The sequence below is a fragment of the Garra rufa genome, chromosome 15 (genome assembly GCF_049309525.1).
Source record: "Garra rufa chromosome 15, GarRuf1.0, whole genome shotgun sequence".
NCBI lineage: Eukaryota > Metazoa > Chordata > Actinopteri > Cypriniformes > Cyprinidae > Garra > Garra rufa.
Genome location: NC_133375.1, coordinates 24,711,772 through 24,732,392, shown reverse-complemented (window position 1 = coordinate 24,732,392; position 20,621 = coordinate 24,711,772). Strand labels below are relative to the sequence as shown.

Below are 20,621 nucleotides of genomic sequence, written 5' to 3'. Positions count from 1 at the left end.
TTCAGTGTTTCTCTTAACTCCACTGTCCTCTATTGGTCTTCCACTGCCAGCCAATTCCGCACACTTGAATGCTTCTTTAAAATAGCCACCAGTCGATCGATCAGTCAAAAAGATGTAGATTAACTTAAAAATCCTGTTGATCTCTCTTTGGTTTACTGGAACTTAGATTATAACGAATGTAGATAGATGCAGCCTGTGCAGCTGTCATGGAGTTTTGGCTGATACTTCATAATCACTAAGATGCTGGTGGCCATGTGGTCAGCACTGAATTTTCTGAAGTCTCTATATTGCCTCATTTTGGTCCAGTTGGGTTTGAACGGCTATAAAATAGAATACAGTAAAAACATCTCTACACTTGCCTGTTTTTATGAAAATGTCAAATAATGGTTATAACAATTGTAAATGTTAAAGGGTTAGTTCACCCAAAAATGAATATTCTGTCAATAATTACTCACCCTCACTTTGTTTCAAACCCGTAAGGTCTTCGTTCATCTTCGGAACACAAATTAAGATATTTTTGATGAAATCCGAGAGCTTTCTGACCCTGCATAGACGGCAACACAACTACCATTTTCAAGGTTCAGAAAGGTAGTAAGGACATCATTAAAATAGTAAATCAGTGGTTCAACCGTAATTTCATGAATCTGTGGGGATACTTTTTGTGTGCAAAGAAAACAAAAATAATGACTTTACTCAACCATTTCTTCTCTTCCACCTCTATATACACTATGGATGGCTATATAAAATTAAAACTCTGCAGATGGACATTAAAACACGTCATACTGTATGTAAACTGCCTTTTACATGCTCTAGATAGACAGTGCACCCACACATGGATGCTTGGATGTGCATGTATTTGGCAGGCCCTGTGCTTTCATTCACAGCTCTGGTGCTGGGCCATCTAACACATCTAACTCTTTCCATAGTGTGCATACGGAGAAGGGGCAATTCATTATTTAAGACTGGTGATCTATTTATTATCTCTGTGTCTGTGACAGGAATTCAGACCCAAGGTCTTGTCTTTTCCCGGGGTTTTTTTCAGTAATTACAGTTACTCTATGTTGCTCAGGCATTAATGCAGTGAGTGCAATCCTGTGGACTTCACACAGGCTCCCCTGGGCTTTAGCTGTTGCCAATGGATGCACTGCCTGCTCTATAAAAACCAATTAAAATAATTACACAGGCTCCCGTGCAGGCAGAAAATGTGCCCTTTTAACACTTATTACTGGCATTATATATAATGCTGCAAAATGTTTTGTTGAAAGACATTTGCCCTCTGTTCCTCTGTTAAACCTTGTCTTGTCTAATTTGCAAGATATAGTATGTTTTTTTAAAGAAGTCTCTTATGCTCATGAAGACTGCATATATTTGATCAAAAATACAGAAATAAAAACAGCAAAATGTTATTACAATACAAAATAATGGTTTCTGTTTTAATATACATTTAAAATAATTCCCGTGATGCTGAATTTTCATCAGCAAAATTAAGTAATGAAATATTTATGGTAGGAAATTTATGAAATATCTTTCTTCATGGAACATAATATTTACTTAATGTCCTAATGATTTTTTAACAGAAAAGCGATCATTTTGACCCATACAATGTATTGTTGACTATTGCTAAAAATATACCCATCCTACTTACGTCTTGTTTTGTGGTCCAGGGACACATATACAGTCAGGTCCATATATATTTGGACACTGAAACACTTTTCATAATTTCGGGTCTGTGTGCCACTAGAATAGTTTTAAAATGATACAATCAAGATGAAATTGAAGTGCAGACTTTAAGCTTTAATTCAAGGGGTTGAACAAAAATATAACATAAAATGCTAAGGAATTACAACCATTTTTATACACAGACCCCCCCATTTTCAGGGGCTCAAAAGTAATTGGACAAATAAATATAATCATAATTAAATTGTTCATTTTTAATATTTTGTTGAGAATCCTTTGCAGGCAATGACTGTCTTAAGTCTGGAACTCATGGACATCACCATAGACTGGGTTTCCTCCTTTGTGGTGCTTTGCCAGGCCTTTACTGCAGCTGACTTAAGTTGTTGTTGGTTTGTGGGTCTTTCTGCCTTTAGTTTTGTCTTCAGCAAGTGAAATGCATGCTCAATCAATTTGAAATCAGAAGACTGACTTGGCCATTACAGAATATTCCACTTTTTTTACCTTTAAAAACTCCTGGGTTGCTTTTGCTGTTTGTTTTAGGTCATCGTCCTTTTGTACTATGAAGAGCCGCCCAAACAACTTTGCATCATTTAACTGAATCTGGGCAGACAGTATATCCCTATACACTTCAGAATTCTTCCGGCTGCTTCTGTCTTCTGTCACATCATCACTAAACACCGGTAACCCAGTGCCACTGGAAGCCATGCATGCTCATGCCATTACACTGCTCCACCATGTTCACAGATGATGATGTGGTAGGCTTTGGATCATGAGCTGCTCCAAGCCTTCTCCATTCTTTTTCTTCCCATCATTCTGGTACACGTTGATTTTAATTTCAGCAGTCCAAAAAATGCTTTTCCAGAAGTGGTCTGGCTTTTTTAAATGTTTTTTGACAAAGTCTAATCTGGCCTTGTTTGCACCTTGTGGTAAACCCTCTCTATTTTGCTCTGGTGAAGTCTTCTCTTGATTGTAGACTTTGACAGTGACACGCCTACCTCCTGGAGAGTATTCTTCACTTGGCTGGATGTTGTAAAATGTTTTATTACCATGGAGAGGATCATCCAATCATCCACCATACTGTCGTCTTTTGTGAACATCCAGGCTTTTTTATAGGGCTGGGTAAAAAATATCGATTCTCCGATTTTAATCGATCTTCAGTTGAACGCAACGATATCGATTCGGGAAATCCCCGAATCGATTCTTAATGCACGTGCTTCACGTAAGAGGATATGAATATTCACCTCTCGTTCTGAAGGTGTCACTAGTGTTCCTGCTGAGAGAGTTTTCTCAACCGCTGGTGATCTAATCACAGCGCAAAGGAGCTGCCTTAGATCAGATCAGAACATGTTGATCAGCTGCTTTTTTTTTGCAGAAAAATGATTAGGCTGTAGTTAAGAACTGTTAGTTTTATGGACAGTTAGAATGTTTTGTATACGCAGACAAGGGCTTTATGATGGGCCTGTTTTGAACGTTTTGAATTTAGAAAAATGTTTTATTTCTTAAACATGTTTGAAGTTCTTAATAGATTTCACTGTTGCACATTTACAGTCTTTTTATTTTTTACAGTAATGTGCATTTTGCAGTTTGTTTACATGGTGTACAATGGATGCACATATTTATGACTTCTTGTTACAGTGTTCATTTAAAATAAAAGTTGTTTAAAATAAACAATTGTGTGCACCCTATTATTAATGTAGATGTGTATTTCAGTAATAAACTTAAGTAGGAGAGTTTCAGTTACCAGCATTTATATCAAAATATGGATCACATGTCATTTGTCACAATGTCACATCACAAAACATTTTAAATGAAATATTGATAGCGAATCGATATCGAATCGAAATCGAATCGAATCGAATCGAATCGAAACCATAAAAATAAGAATCAAATCGAATTGCCAAATTGGTCACAATACCCAGCCCTACTTTTTTTATGTTGCTGAGCTCACCAGTGTGTTCTTTTTCTTCTCAGAATTCATCAAACTGTTGATTTGGCCACTCCTAATGTTCCTGCTATCTCTCTGATGCATTTCTTTTGTTTTTGAAGCCTAACAATTGTCTGTTTTACTTGCATGCAGAGCTCCTTTGACCGCATGATGGGTTCAGAGCAACAGCTTCCAAATACAAATGGCACACTTAGAATCAGCTCCAAACCTTTTACCTGGTTAATTGATGTAGAAAAAATGAAGGAATAGCCCACAACTGTCCATGAAACAGCTTTTGAGTCAACTGTCCAATTACTTATGGTCCCTTGAAAAAGGGGGGAGGTACATATTAAAAGAGCTGTAATTCCTTAACCTTTCTACCAATTTGATGAGACTGCCCTAAAAATTAAAGCTCAGAGTGTGCACTTTAAGCCCATATTCATTGTATAACTGTAAATAATAATTTATAATGCATAAATAATTATGCAGAATGTATATCAAATTAACTTGTTCAAAGCACTTCCAAGTACTTTAATTTGTCTTCAAAAAAAAAAAAAAAAAAAAATGGGTGCATGATGTCCCTGTGAAGGAACAGGACGTAAGTCCATCTTACCAGCAGGGGCGAAGGGTTGTGCTTGTGTGTGATTGCCTGTGTGTTTTCCTCTGTGTATGTGTGTTGAAATGCTGTACACTTTTCTGCTCTCAAGAAACTGTAAATAGGTCAGAACAAGAGAAGAGCTTCGTTTTTCACCGCTACCAAGGCCCAAAGAGGCAAGAAACAAAAAAAATGTCACTAACCCTATCCTGCAGTTTTATTACTTACAACTATGTCAACTAGTGTCTGTGCATATTAAGCTGTAAAAACAATTTTAAATATGATTCGTTTTCAATATTGAATCCTGCATTTTTGCATGTCCCTGTGTGAATAAATGGTTTTGTTTACACATACTAAAGCGGGCATGACGCTTGCAGTGTTTTCAGACTCTGCCGCCTCAATATATGAGTACATGAACATCATCTCAAGAACTGCTCTTCATGAGCATTTTACCGTGTCTTGTAAGAAAAACTATCGTCGTATCATACAAACAGAAACTTAAAGGTCTCCACAGCAACCTGTCAAAACAAAAGTTCGGTTTAACTTGAAGAAATTGTGACATAAATATATTACTTAATATAATGATAGTACTAACACTAATAAAACTGATGTTAAACATTTATTTTTTTAAGGAATATTTACCAGAATTCATTTATTAGAAAAATTTAAATACACAACACAGTATTACTAAAATAAATAAATAAAATGACAATAAATTATTTTTTAACAAATCAATTATTAGGGATTTGGCTTTGATTATTATAATTTTAATGAAATCATTCAAATGAAATCCAGAAAATGAATTGAAAACAGAATCTGGTAAAAATTAAACTGAATTTGAGAAAAAAAAAAAAAAACATTTCATAGGGTCTTAAAATGTAATTTTTGTTAAACTTTTATTAAATTGCTATTAAATTGTGTAAGTTTCTTGATTTCAATTAATTAGACATGCTTTTAACCAAAAGCTTGCAAAGGTGGAAAGGGTAGAAATCTGTAATTGTGGCCATGACAGTTGTAAGGTACTTTTGATTGAACACACACAAACATACAGGGTCAGAAAAGGCAAGCATTTACCAAAGATTTAATCCAGTGATTTAAAAAGAAAGCCTTTACCTCACTTATTTCAGGAACATTTTGTATCATGCATTTAAGATACTTTAAATTAGTTTGGTAAGCATTGATGAATGGAGTAATCTCATTTTGATGTATGCATTTACCTATTTTTACACTCATTTTGTCACTCACTTATATTGAATAAAAATGTATATTTTCTAATACTGGCACAAATGAGGAACACTATAAAGTGTTTTAGCAATCCTCCACAGCTGTGTTACCCAATTTCTCTAATCTAAGAGCGCCCCCTACAGTCAAGATACTCTGTTGTACAAAAATGAAAACGTAGACTATTGTTTGCCATAATAAAAATGAAATCCCTTTCATTTCTACGTTGCTATGTATATATCTCATGACTAATCATTTTTATGCATTATTATGGGTATGCTGTTTCATCCGAATACAATGCATGAAATATATTTCCATTTTGAAATATCTCCACTTGTATCAAACATGCTCTGTGCATAAAAAGGCAAATGATTATTGAGTGCTTTTTCATTTGAAGAAATTTGTAATTGCAGCAATATCACCGTTAGCCTCAAATAATTGGTGGTAATAAAGATATTAAGGATGAGTCATACCTCTGTGACAGGGTGTGTATGTGTTTATTTTTGGAGCGTCTTGCTAAAAATACAGTCGGTTATAACTGGCTGTCGCACAGGGAGATGGTTGGACTGTTATTGCTCAGAGGCAGCCTGGAGTCTATGGTCTCCTGAGTTGTCATGGAGACCATTGTATTTTGCCTCTCCCGTGATTGGTGCTGCCGGGTTGAGCAAGTATATGCTATTTCTGTCTTTTTCAACACCTTCAGCCTGCTGTCTTTCTCTGCCTCCTCACTCACACACAAGTGTTCTTGTTTCGCTCCTATTGTTATCTTTTCCCATTCCATTAATCCTTTCAATGACAGTCAGCCCACCGACCGTCTTTCCATGCGTCTCGCTATTGATCTATTGATTAATTGATGCCGTGATCCCATGTAAGCCGCTGTATTTGTTGTCCGCAAACAAAGAGAGGAAGACTCGTGTCAGTGAACCGAGAAGCAGATCAAGCCGTGCACCGCTGTGATCTAGTCTCTTCTTTCAATCGCAAATCTTGATTATCCAACAACATCTCGGTGCCCCTGTGGCTGTGTTTTCTCATGAGCAAAAAGTTGCAAAATCTCAAATGAGAGGGGTCTCATGTGTCTGAATGCGTTGCCTTGCAACCCCCCAGTGTCTCAGGGCTGGTCTCTCAATATGCATTGTTTACATAGGCAGTGGAGCTAAAATAATTCATTCTCTGAGCTAAGCTAAAATTAAAAATTATACCGTCTTCATAAATGTTTGTTTTCTTCTTTAAAAACTTCACACTTGCGTTGTAAAAATGTGTGGTTTCTTACACTATAAAATCAGTGAGACTAGTATAAAATTGTCTTATTGCAAGTCCTGCAGTCCTGTTCATCGTTTTATTAATTATTCATAAGAGTTTTATTATGATTTCTTATCTGGGTGAGTTTTACTCTCACAGAAAGAGAATGTTCAGTCCTATAGAGCGGTTCAGTTTGTAGTCTTACAACCCTGAAGAGAATTAGCCTTGGGTTCCCTTGGGAATTTCTAATGGGCTTTTAGATTAGCAGTTTTTGACTGATGAGTAAAGTAAGGACTGTAAACATTAATTGAAGAGACATTTACTCATAAATGACTCAGTCATACCTCAAACATGAAAATGAGCCCATGTGTTTTTATAAAACATACGTTGCTACATACAGATTTTCCAACTAAAGATGTCAGTTTATGTGTGTTTATGACAATTTTTGTTGTAGAACAAATTGTCGTTTTTAATAAGGTTAATTTTATTAGGATAATATAAAAAAAAACGTTGGTTCACTGCATTGATCAATAGATAGTTGCTTGATTTGAAAGTGAGTTCCTTGTGAGCTGTGCTTCATACATCACATATCTGACAATAAATAGTAGACCTTTTTTTGTCTGTGGAATTTTGCCAAAAATGTCACGATGACCACAACTTAAAGGGTTAGTTCACCCAGAAATTCTGTCATTAATTACTCACCCTCATTTTATTTCAAACCCGTGAGACCTTCAATCATCTTCGCAACACAAATGAAGATATTTTTCAATGACATCCAAGAGCTTTCTGACGCTGCATAGACAGCAAAGCAACTACCACATTCAAGGCCCATAAAGGTAGTAGGGACATCAATTAAAATGGTCCATGTGACATCAGTGGTTCAACCGTCATTTTATGGACCTACAAGAATACTTTTTGTGCACAAAAAGAACCCCTAAAATAATGATTTCATTTAACAGTGTCTTCTCTTCTATGTCAGTCTTCGACACACATTCTTTTTTCGTTCTATTTTTGTTTTCTTTGTGCACAAAAAGTATTCTCGTAGCTTTGTAAAATTACGGTTGAACCATTGATGTCACATGAACTTTTTTAACGATGTCCTTACTACCTTTTTGGGCTTTGAACATGTCAGTGTTGTTGCTGTATATGCAGGGTCAATAAGCTTAATTTGTGTTCCGAAGATGAACGAAGGTCTTACAATTTTAGAATGACATCAGGGTGAATAATTAATGACAGAATTGTCTTTTTTGAGTGAACTATCACTTTTTGTGTGTTATCTATCCAAAACTTCATTGTGAGTTCCATTTCAGTGCATACTTGTGATTTTTAACCATTGAGCATATGTTAGCAATTAGGCATTGTTTTTCTGAAGCTAATAAATAAGCGGAAAACGAGGCATCAGGAATTTGTTTATTTAGTTCTGTAGTTTGTCTGGTTTGCTGAAATAAATAAATGAGTCATTCTTTTTGTAAGACTGCTTCATATGCAACAAAAGCTTTGTATCCAGTGGTGTCAGTGCCAGTTGAGTGGTTGCTTACACTTATATGCTCATAGCTGTTTTACTGATAGTGCTCATCATTTTTATACAGTATCTCGTTTCCTAGATGACTCCTGTGCATCCTAAAAAGACGCAAAGCTGTACAGTATTGATTTTAGTGCAGAAAAAGGTATATGAAATCCCTTACAGAAATGCAGCGTTCAGACCGAAATAGCTGCAATGTTTGTTTTACCTGCTGCACATTGAAGAGCAGATCATATGGTATTTTAGTGTCCTAATACAGCGTTGGAGTCCCCTACAAAAGGTTTAAATGTATCTAAGGTCAGAAAACTTTGTAATTTTCACAGAATATATATTTAATATTAGAATCATTTTGCAATGATTTCGAAAAATTTGTGCCAAGCAGTTTGAAGCAGTTCTGACTTAGGTCTGTAATCCCCTTCCTTCCATAAGCCTACTCTGCTGTGATTGGTCAGCTGGCCAAGTCTGTTGTGATTGGTCTTTCTGTATATCATGCAAGCGAATCGTGCCCACAGCTAAAGTTTTTTTTTTGAGCACTCAATTGAAAATTTACACATAACGTATTAATTGTACTTAGAGGTTGTGGTTCGGAGACGCTTGTTGGCCCAAATAAAGAATGTACGGACTTATCTTATATGGACAAGCGATTAGAGAATCCGGCGTTGATCTCACCAAGATTACAGAAGCAGTCTTCTGTAAAATGACGAGCACACAACAATGTTTGAATTGTATTGCTGTGGTATCATGGAAAAAATACATTTTAACTACTGATTGTTCATGTTATCGGCAATGAAAACAAAACAAACTTGCTTTCGCAGTGCAGAACACATTGTCTTCTCGACATGATGTAAACACACTAACTAGCGGAAGTGTTTGTGGGCAATGTCAGAGTGTTCGTATTTTGCGGGCAGGTGGGGATTATGCTAATGTGTTATCTAGTGACATATATCAGTAAAGATTCGAAAATATTATGACTTGTTAAGCGGCTCAGAGTCGAGTCTTTCTTTTGCTAGACAATATATTTATTTATCATGCACTTTTTTGATTAACTTGTAGAGGGTATCAAATTGAAGGATAGCTACATTACAAACTGCAAAAAATATATTTTTCGAAATCCCATGTGACCTGCTCTTGAACTGCAAATTAATTTGACATGAGGGAATTCCAGCTAGTGAAATTTGAAGACAACAATTAAAATGTCAGAACACCCTAAGAAATGTAATTGCAGACAATAAACTGTAGTCTGCATATTTGTGGAAAATATTTTAAAATATTTTTTAAAATGATTTCGTCACTAATCAAAGTACTTTTTTTATTTTAGCATTTGTTTTCATTTTTTTTATTTCTTAATGCAAGAAATATTCTTTTGAAGAAATATCTTTTTGACAGAAAACACTGTGTTAAATTTGCTTAATAATTTAAACAAATGTGTTTTACATTTGACACTTGATGTCCTCCAAAACCTTAGTTCTAAAATCATTTTCTGTGTTCTTGGCATCAACGAAACGACACAACCACTGATCTTTTCTCGCAGTCCCTTTGCGCCTTGGCAGACTTTGCAACCACAAACAAACAGTAATCAGGGTCTCATGAGAGGGCTTTTAACGGATTGGCCATAGAGATCAACCCAAGCCCAAGTAAGAGATTGAATGAGGGGGGAAAGCGACTGTTTTTCTTTGCAGCACCCCCCCATGGATCCCAAGAACCCGATGTGACCCCGTACCGCAGCCCATGTGTGCGAGCGTATGCGCCTGAGAGCCTGTGGACGGACGCGCCGGGAACGGGAGGGCACTAGGACCTGGTGAAGCGAGGCGGGCCGCCTGCCTGCCTGCCTGCATCCCTGTCTCCTCTCTATTCTGCTCTGCAGTTGCCCTGTGCGCGTGTGAGGGAGAGCACATGTTTATGTGTGTTTGTGTGGATGTGTGTGTGTCAGAAAAGGGGCGAGAGCAGGTTTCGTACGGCGCCGCCTAAAAGAGGGCGCTTTTTGTTATCTCTCCGTCTTCTCGGCAGCGTGAACATCAGCCTGACCACCTGGACCAGCCGCCTGCCTCAAGCATCGCTGACGGGGGAGGGGGCGATATCTCTCTCTCTTTCTCTCTCTCTTTCTCTCTGTGTTTGTGTGAGTGTGAATGTGTGTGTGTGTGTGTGTGTGTGTGTGTGTGTGTGTATACATGCGTGTGGGCGGGTGAAAGGGTGAGGGGCGGAGAGATGAAAGGGCCAGGTGAGGAGGGGTATTGGGTACCTCTCTCTCTAGCTTTCTCGCTCTCTCTCTCCCCCTCTTTTTATCCCTCTCTCACTGTCGCGCGACACTAACCCTGGAAGCTGAAGAGGAGATCCTCGCTGCTGGACCTCTCCACTACAGGTACGTTCTCCTCATCTACATCTCATGGAGCTACGTTTCCTTTAACTCCATACCTCACAACGACGCCTGTTTAAACTTGTGCATCCTGGATGACATGCATATGTTGTAGTATTTCCAGACGGACGAGTTGGAAACGGTTTTCAAGATCTCCCTCTTGCAGTTAGACGATTCTCAGGTCTTGCTTTGCAGGCTCCATCACCAGGCAGTGACATGGAGGAATAGCTGTTTGTATCTTTTCTTAGGAATCTAAACCAGCGGTGGCCTTGAATGAAGGTGTTGACATACATGACATATGTGTAATGTAGCACTGAATCAGCTCACCTTGGGGGATTATGGGAACTGTTTGGAAGCAGACAGTGAACTCGGGGCTTGTTGGGGTGATAGTGGATTATTTAGGTGATGACAGCAGACATCATGTTTATAAGTGTGGGCTATTAGTTGTAAAGTGCCAGCACTGGTCACCCTGAGGGAGGAAAGGAGAAGAAGAAGAAGGGAGGGGGAAAACACAAGGTTTTTGAACAACAGAGCTAGTTTTCATCGCAGTAAATACTGAGTCATGTGCATATTACAGGGTCATATGTTTCTCAGTTGGCAGCCCCTGAGATTGTTAGTTGCTCGCAGATTCTTGTCTCACAAAGTGCAGGAGGGTTCACAGAAAGTCGACCGCTTGAAAATGCATTTGCGGGCTTCATCTCGGCCCTGCAGATGCATGGAGGATGAGCGCTAATCTGAATCGTTTAAGCACAGGTTGTTTATAAAGTCCTAAATTCTCCCACAACCAAATGCACAAATGAACCCACTATGAAACAACAAATACAAAATTGTTTATGTGTTTTATCTTGTCCATGTGCATTAGAATCCTTTCTGGCTGATGATTGCAAACTTGGATGGAAATGTTTTTTCATGATTATTTACAGTATGACATGGGTTGTGGATATGTAGGTTTCTGGATCACAGATCTTGACATAACATATGAGTATTTCTCCATAGTGCTTATTATGGAGCTGTAGTCACTGTAAACCAAAAGCAAACCTTGTCAGATGTAGCTTGTAAAATGTACTTTAGCTGGTGAAATCTTAAATATGTGCTTTAATGATTCAATTATCATATTTAATATGACTCGACTGGAATACATTAAGCTGTACCAATGAAAGTAACATTTTAAAGCACATATGTAGAAAGAAGTGTGCACCACAACTATTAATGAAATAGCAAACGGAATGACTGCTCTAAACACGCCATTGGTTGAGCCAATCTGGCTGCATGTGTACAGCTGGTCAAGATTCTTAAACAAACAATTTGTTTATATTCACTTTAAAAGGTTTTTTTTACTTTTTAAGATTTTGTGTAAATACTTTTGTTCAAATGAAATGGGTCTGTTTTTTGTTAAGTTTGTCTAACAGGCCTAGATAAGTGTTATTGTAGTTTGGCTTTGTATAGAATGTTCACTACCATTCAGAGTTTGGGTTAGTAATATATATATATTTTTAAAGAAGACATAATTTATCCATAAAATCATTTATCATGATACAAAATATTTCTATTTCAAGCAAATGCTGTTCTTTTAAACTTCTAGTAACACAGCTTCCACAAGAATATTAAGCCACACAACGGTTCTCAAACTTTAAAATAATAATAAATGTTTTTTCAGCACCAAATCAGCATATTGGAATGCTTTCTGAAGTGACACTGAAGAAAATTCAGCTTTGCAATCACAGAAATAAATTACATTTTAAAATGTATCAAAATTGAAATCTTTTTTTTTAATTTTAATAATATTTCACAATATTGCTGTATATTTTATATATTTATATATGGGTCAATGACGTGACGCCTACATTTTTTCAGGTTCTGATTGCATTTTTTCAGTTAAAAATTGGTTTAAATGCATAAAAAAGATGCCATTTATAAGACGTATGTATGTCTCCCATGTATGTACTCACTTTAACTTTTCAAAAAAACATTTGTTGTTCGTAATTTTTCTGTTATTCAAAGTGTCAAAATATCATGTGGTGCAACTGTCCAGCCAGAACTTCTGTTTTGGAAACATCTTTGAAATTACCGTAAATTTATTCAGATTATTTTTTGCACTGTTTGGCATGATTTCCAAAGTGTTTTGTAATCTGTATAAAATTGCAAAGCAATTTCTATATTTCCATCATAATGTACAAACAAATTTTGTCCGACGATCCATTTTATGAAATGTCATGTGGTGCGACTATCAAAAAACTACCGTTTTGTGACTTTTATGTTGAAATTAAAATATAGGACAATATACCAATTTGCCAAGGACCTACAGAAGCATCAAGCAGGTTTATAACTCTTTTTAAAATTTGGAAAAAAAAAACTTTTTAAAAGTTGGTATGTAGTTACCACATTTGGATATCATGTGGTATAACCTAAAAAAAGAGAATATTAAGTTATTTTTACAAGTATTTATTTTTATTATAAATTTCATAGTGACCTTTTGTATGAAGTTATCTTGTTTTGTTTAGGTGGCCAGTTCTGTGCTGGTAAATTTTGACTGATAAAATATCATGTGGTGTGAACAAATGTCATGTGATGCGACCACTGCAGAGTGTTTTTTATTTTAGATATATGTCCCAGATTGGCAGTTTTTGTGCTTTTGAGTGCTTACAAGTCTACTGAAGTTAATTTACTCTCCTGTCTGGTTTGTTTGTCAGACAAAAATGACAAATCGCCTGTTAATCAAACACACAGAGAAGGGTCAATTGAGCAGCCAAGATTGGGCAGAATTCAGAAATAACTGGGGCTAAAGAAATGCCTGCAGTTAATGCCATGTGCTGCACATTTCACACACGTCTTTAAATAGATTTTTAATGATATAAGGTCTTTGTGTCATTTGGAGCGACTGCTTATCATGTGGTGCGATAAATAATAACAATAACTGTATTAAATGAAAAAAAATCTAATTGAGGTTGAACTGAGGTTGAAAAATGAATCACTGCTACAGTATGCTTAAGTGAATAGTTACAGTAAGTGAATAGAACATTATTATTTACAAAAATAATATAAAAATTAATATAAATTACGGTTGCACCACATGACTTTTTTTTTACATTTTAATATGAATTTATGTGTACACGACATTCTTAATGTTTGAACAATTACCACAGATATTATTATTTTTTGTCATTTAAAATTGGCCTGTCAAAATCCTTCTACGCCAATGACCCATATTTATTTCTTTACTGTATCTTAATCAAATATATGCACCCTTTCATAAAGACTTTCATAAACATAAAAAAAATTGTACCAACCCCAAATGTCTGAATAGTAGTGTATGACTACATTAATGAGAGAGTTCACCTAAAAATGAAAATTCTGCCATCACTTACTCACATTCATGTAATTTCAAACCTCGAATTTTCTTTAACTTTCTTTGTTTTGTTGAACATAGAAGATATTCTGAAGATTGTTGGTAACCAGTTTTTGTTTACTTCTATTGTATGAAAAAAAAAACTGACACATTTCTCATCATCTTTTATGTTCCACAGAACAAAAAGTCCTACAGGTTAGAAATAACATGAGGGTGAGTAAGTGATAACATACTATTCATATCTGGGTAAATCTCTTTTAATTTGGAAGCATCCTCTAACAAAGACAGAGAGGATACTTCATGTGTGTTAATCCTTCAAAAAAGTGATTAGCTTTCTGTCATATACACTGTCGTATACTTGCTGTAGCTCAATTATAATTGTGCATGTCAGTGTAGTCTATTTTGTGAAAGAGGAAGTATTTTAACCACAAATTACACACCTTACCTTTAAGGTAATAACTTCCTGTTTCACTTTTAACAATGCTGGATTGCCTAGCTAGAACAACTTAACTAGGCCAGAACCATTATGATACCATAATGGGCCAGGATTTAAGTAAACATCACAGGTTAAATTCCAGGAGGTTATCTAGAAAGTTATTGAGCCCATCAAACACTATTGTGTCACTGAGCCTCTTCATCTTAGATCAAAATGTTTTTTAATTCTTTTATGCCTCTTGTTGAGGTATGTTTTAGTACTTGGCCTGTAGATGACATTTGGTAATTCTGTTGTTATTTACTGATGTTGTTCAAAACCTGTATGACTTTTTTAGTGGAACACAAAAGAAGACATTTTTAAAAATGTCTCTGTATTTTATTTTTATTTTTGGGTCCAAACAATAAAAGCCAATGGACAAAAACAGATGAAATATTCTTCAAAATATTTTTCTGTGTTGCACAGAAGTATTAATAAACGGTGAGTAAATGACGGCAGCATTTTAATTTTGGATCAATTGTCCCTTTAACTCTAAATAGCGACTATTCTGAGTATTTGTTTATTTAATACTAACTTAAAAAACCTTTAAAGCATCCAACCCTTATGATGAAGATGATGGCCTAAAAGTTCATCACTATTATCATCACTATCAAGCTGATCATAGTCATGTGGATAATCATGCCACTGCAGCTCTAACCGCTTTTTGTCTAGCCAAACCACAGTTGTGATACCTTCCAGGTACAGAACAGCCCCTTCTCTTCGCTACTACAATAGTGAACCATGAGATCATTGTGGTCTCAAGCCGAGGGAAGAAAACAGAGTCTCTATGCTTACAGAGATGTCCTAAAACAACAGTTTATAGCTAAATTAGAGATGCTTTTGAGCTCTTGTCACAACACTGACCACATTGTGTCACAAGGGAGAGTTTGTGCCCTCAGAGGAAAAACAGGATAGATTGTTGCTGTGGAGAAACAAAGCTAGTCCAGTGTTTTTACAGTAAAATATTACATTGTAAATTTAAGAAATGGTGCATGTGAGGTAGTGTGCAAGGTGAGGTTATGATCATAAACACAGAGCACATGATTGCCAACAGTGTAAAGGACTTTGAAAGGTGTCTTTCATTCACATACTGTATGTTTGTGTGAATTTAGGGCTGGGTATTGATAAAGATTTTACTGAATTTTACATTACTGAATTTGATTCTGATTCATAAGCCTTTGATTCTATTCAGATTTTGATTTGATTTGGGCATATATTTAAGTTAGAATATCCATTTTACTTACATATGAATGTAGGAGTGGGCGATATACCTGGTAGACACAATTAACCGTAGAAATTTGTCAACCGGTAGAGATTTTGGACCGCTGTCTCTATTGTAGTTACACGCTTGATCACGTTGCTGTACTATGTGGTCATAAAAACTTAATGTTTGCATGCGTTTTTAAGCATTCCGGTTTATAAACAAGTAATTTTAAGCAGCTGAAATGCAATCAGCAGCGAAAGAGAACTAATTCCTTGATATGCATGCGCCGCCAGAGAGGCGCACATTAAGTTATTTTTGCTGCTTTAAAAGGCCTTGAATGGTTAAATAATCACACTTGTGTGTTTCAAAATGGCCGTCTTTGCAAGAATCCTCATAAACACAGTAATTTAGGTCTTAAGTAAAAGCAAACCGCTGAGAAAAAAAAAAAAAACGTGTAACAATATATTGGATCCAGGCAGCTCCTAGAGTGACAGCAGTCTAATATTTTAACTTTAATTTTAAGTTAATGTTTGCATACTATTTGTCTATACTGTGTATATTTATTATGTGAATATATAAATACACACACATACATCTGTTTAGAAAAAAAATATGTTAGATTTATATGTAAAACATTTATATTTATATATAATATAAATTATATACAAGTGTTTACATACAATACAGATATTTTGAAAAATATATATACATATGTGTGAGTATTTATATAAACATAATAAATATACACAGTACACACATAGTATGCAAACATAAACTTTCTTTTTTAATCGATTAATCATCATGACTAATCATTTTTCAGCTCTAGTATGTAGCAATTCTTATTTATTTGTTCTACTGTATTTTGTCCTACTATATTTTTGTCCTATTGCTTGTAACTAGTTTCTTATTTTTTTTTAATCACATCCAAAATAAAAGTTTGTTTTACATAATATGTGTGTGTACTGTGTATATTTATTGTGTTTATATAAATATGCAAACATACATGTGTATGCTATATATTTTTTTTTTCCTTAAATATATGGGTGTATTATATATGCACAATAAACACAGTACTTAAAACACATATTTTAAGTAAACACAAACTTTTATTTTGTATTTGATTAATCAGCACTATTTACTTATCTTCAAGCGTGAGTTTTTATTTAATTTAATTTAATAGGTTTATTATAATATAAACCGCCTCCTTTTTAAAATAGCCAATACTGTTTGTTTATATCACAGCTTGGGCTAGAGCTGTTGAGTTCGGGAAAGCCCCATTTGACAATGTATGATTGAATCGCTATAAAACATACCACTCTGTAGAATTCAAACAGGTCCGATACGTTTATTGGTCTTTGCTGACTCACGCATATGATCCGCTCTGTGCTATCGTGTCTTTGGACCACTGCGGCGGTTCGTGTGACACAAAGCGACTTCATTCGCTCCAACTAAATGCATATTTACACTGTCTGAATCGTTCCCTATCCACTCTACAGTGCACTACGTGCCATTCACCATACAGAAAATACTAATTCTGTGACCAAGTGACCGATTTAAGCTGCAGCTTCAAGCGTATATTTATAGTGTAGGGGACGGGATGCTTCGAATTCTAGAGAGCATTTGATTGGCCAGAAAGTTTGATGAGAAGCTGAAGTGCAGGGTGATGTCATCATAATCGTTGTTCCATATTGGCGGAAGTTAGAGACTGTAAGTCTTGAATGCGTATATCTTGTAAATGCAAATTTTGTTACTTATAGATAACCTTATAAGGCAAACATATTCATGCTAAAAACCCAAAAACTTTAATATTGATTTCATGGGCGCTTTAAAAGTTGCTTGCTAATATTATTGTTTCTTTTCACAGTTCCATCATGTCTAATTTGGAGCTGTTGGACTTCAAGCTCAATGGAGCTCCAGGGACTTCAGAGGTGAACATTTGAAGATGAAACTGGACATTGCGACCCTAATCAGCCCTAACTCCAGAGTCCCACCTCTACCAGCATGTCGTAACGCCAACGGAACTCCGCCATCGAACGATACTGCTGGATCCCACTCTTCAGCAGGGGAGGATGGGTGATAGTCCCATGAGAATCACCTCCGCCCACAATCCTCATTCCATCCTCTCATGGAGCATACAACCGCCTACAACTCACTGTGGAACATCACCCACGCCACCCCTTGGCGTCCGAACACAACCCAGCCTAACGCCTCAGGACTGAGCGAGCCCAGAGATGGACACCTCCTCCAGACGCTCGGCCTGTGCACCATGCTCCTCATGGACATACTGGCTGTAGTGGGCAACTTAGCCGTAATGACAGTCATCGCCAGGACGCCGCGACTACGTAAATTTGTGTTCGTCTTCCATCTCTGCCTGGTGGATCTCATCGCGGCCCTGGTGTTAATGCCTCTGGGTATGCTGTCGGGTCAGGGCTTTTTCAACAAGGCTCTTTGTCAGGGTTACCTATGTCTGAGCGTGGGACTGATCAGTGCTGCTATCCTCACTATCTCAGCCATCAACGTAGAGAGATACTACTACGTCGTTCATCCCATGCGCTACGAGGTGAAAATGACTGTTGGGTTGGTAGTTTCAGTTTTGATTGGAATATGGATCAAAGCCATCCTCATGTCTGCATTCCCTTTACTCGGCTGGGCGCTCGATAGAGAGGAGCCAGGACAGGCTCTGGGGAAGGTTATGGGGAAAATCGTTGAACCAAAGTGCTGCTCGCTCCACTGGATGGAGGAAGGGCCCCAACGGCTGGTGTTCATGGTCCTTTTTACCCTAATGTACTTCCTGTGTCCAGTCCTTATCATCTTTGTGGTGTATTGCAACATGTTTAAGGTGGCCAGGGTGGCCGCCATGCAGCAGGGGCCAGTCCCCACGTGGATGGAAACTCCTCGGCCACGCTCTGAATCTCTGAGCAGCCGCTCTAGCATGGCGGCCAGCCTCAGCGGAGCTCGGACCACCCCTCAGAGGACTTTCAGCGGGGGCAAGGCTGCGGTGGTCCTAGTTGCCGTAGGAGGTCAGTTCCTTGGGTGCTGGCTGCCTTATTTCTCCTTCCACCTGTACTGCGCCGTCATGCCGGCCTCTCACGAATCCCTCGCGCGCATGGCCCAACTGGAAGACGTGTTTACCTGGATCGGATACTTCTGCTTCACCTCCAATCCTTTTTTCTACGGCTGTCTGAATCGGCAGATCAGGGAAGAGCTGGCCAGAAACCTGGCCTTCGTTTTCAAGTGGGGGCGTCCCGGCGAAGAAGAACAGCTGCCCAGTCGAGAGGCTTCTATCGAGGAGAACTTTCTCCAGTTTCTTCAGGGCACTGGTTGCAATATGCGGCCAAGGAATTCCCAAAGCATCTCCATCCCTCAACAGGAGGAGGACAATCCTCTCTCCACCGAGCTCCGCAGGCCATCTGTTGACTTCCACATTCCTGGCCAGATCATGGAGGAGACCTCGGAGTTCATAGAGCACCAACACATAAACGATCTTAATATATCAGACAATTGTATCAAGACAAAATCGGAACTGCAAGGTTGATATTTTCAGATGTGAAATCTATATTTAATGTATCAGATATTGTTGCTACGTTTTACCATTGGATCTTTTTATACTCTGCTGAGAAATTTGTACATAGCTTGTTTTGAATTTTTGGTTGGTAGGTTTCTGTCATACCCAAAGCATCGTTTTTCATTTGAAGAGAGATGTTGGACTGATAAAATTACCTCATTCCAGCACATTACCACTAGACAGAAACTTATTTACATAGATTCAGCGATATTTGTCCGAACAATGTAACATGGAAGCAACATTGTGACGTGGAATCTGTATTCAAAAAGCGGTGTGAACCGCAAGTGGTCGATGTTACAAATTTTTAAGGCTCCTAATGTTAATTCCGACAATAAATGAGTATCAAATTGGTTAATAACTCAGTATTATTGTAACAACAAAATTTGGAGCATGCACTAATATTGAACCAAGGTTGTTTGTGTGGTGGGTAGATTCTAATTCTTTAGTTGCCGTAAAATCACGGCCGTCAGCAATGTCATATTTTGAATTTTTGTTTTTTTTCCTCAAAAATGAATTAAAAACATTGAAACACATATAGTCTGTGGTGGTGGTGGTGGTGGTGTACAAGGGCTTTTAGCCTTTCTTTGTCCACTAATGTTCAGAAGTTTGTTGACGGTAAGATTTTGATTAAAATGTTTTTGAAAAAGTCTTTTATGCTCACCAAAGCTGCATTAAAGGAGAAGTTCACTTCCAGAATAAAGATTTCAAGATGTTCATGTCTTTCTTTCTTTAGTAGCAAATAAATTAAGTTTTTTGAGAAAAACATTCCAGGATATTTTTCCATATAGGGGGAGCCAACGGGTTGAAGGTCCAAATTGCAGTTTCACTGCAGCTTCAAAGAGCTCTACACAATCCCAAATGAGAAATAAAGGTCTTATCTAGCTAAATGATCAGTCATTTTCTTAAAAAACTTATATTTATATACTTTTTAAACACTAATGCTAGTCTTGCACTAGCTCTGCGATGCACAACTTCTCACAATCATGTTGGAAAGGTCACAAACAGTTAGTTCTTCGTCTGTGTACTCTGGTAGGGTAAGGGCGAAAAGCTCATTTTCTCCTCCAACTTCAAAATTGTTCAACAACGTTGTTTTACCTTTTTTTTTTTGTAAAGGGCGTTTGACTTTCTTTCCATGTTCACTTTGTAAACACTGGGTTGGTACTTCTGCCTACATCACGCGTGACCTTTTCAGGATCATTGCGCGATGCTTGAAGTCAGGCTGGTGCAAGACGAGCATTTGTGGTTAAAAAGTACATACATTTTTTTTGTTTTTGTTTTAAGAAAATGGCAGAACATTTTGCTATACAAGACCATTATTCTTCAGCTGGGATCGTGTAGAGCCCTTTTGAAGCTGCACTGAAACTGCAATTTGGACCTTCAAACTGTTGGCCGACCATAGAAGTCCACTATATGGAGAAAAATCCTGGAATGTTGTTCTCAAAAAAATTTCTTTGCAGCTGAAGAAATAAAGACTTGGACATCTCGGATGACATGGGGCTGTGT

At 37.2% G+C, this 20,621-nt stretch overlaps 1 protein-coding gene across 1 annotated transcript; it reads left to right on the top strand.

Moving 5' to 3' along the window:
- The first annotated feature begins 10,063 nt into the window (after positions 1-10,063).
- Positions 10,064-19,651, top strand: gpr61 (G protein-coupled receptor 61). The gene is made up of 2 exons (XM_073819553.1): positions 10,064-10,537; positions 17,418-19,651. Exon 2 carries the CDS (start codon positions 17,679-17,681, stop codon positions 19,086-19,088), a length of 1,410 nt encoding a protein of 469 aa, XP_073675654.1. The 5' UTR covers positions 10,064-10,537; positions 17,418-17,678; the 3' UTR covers positions 19,089-19,651.
- Positions 19,652-20,621: the final 970 nt, after the last annotated feature.

Coding starts and splice junctions, on each gene's coding strand:
- gpr61 (XM_073819553.1), top strand. CDS start 17,679: ATGGAGCATACAACCGCCTACAACTCACTGTGGAACATCACCCACGCC.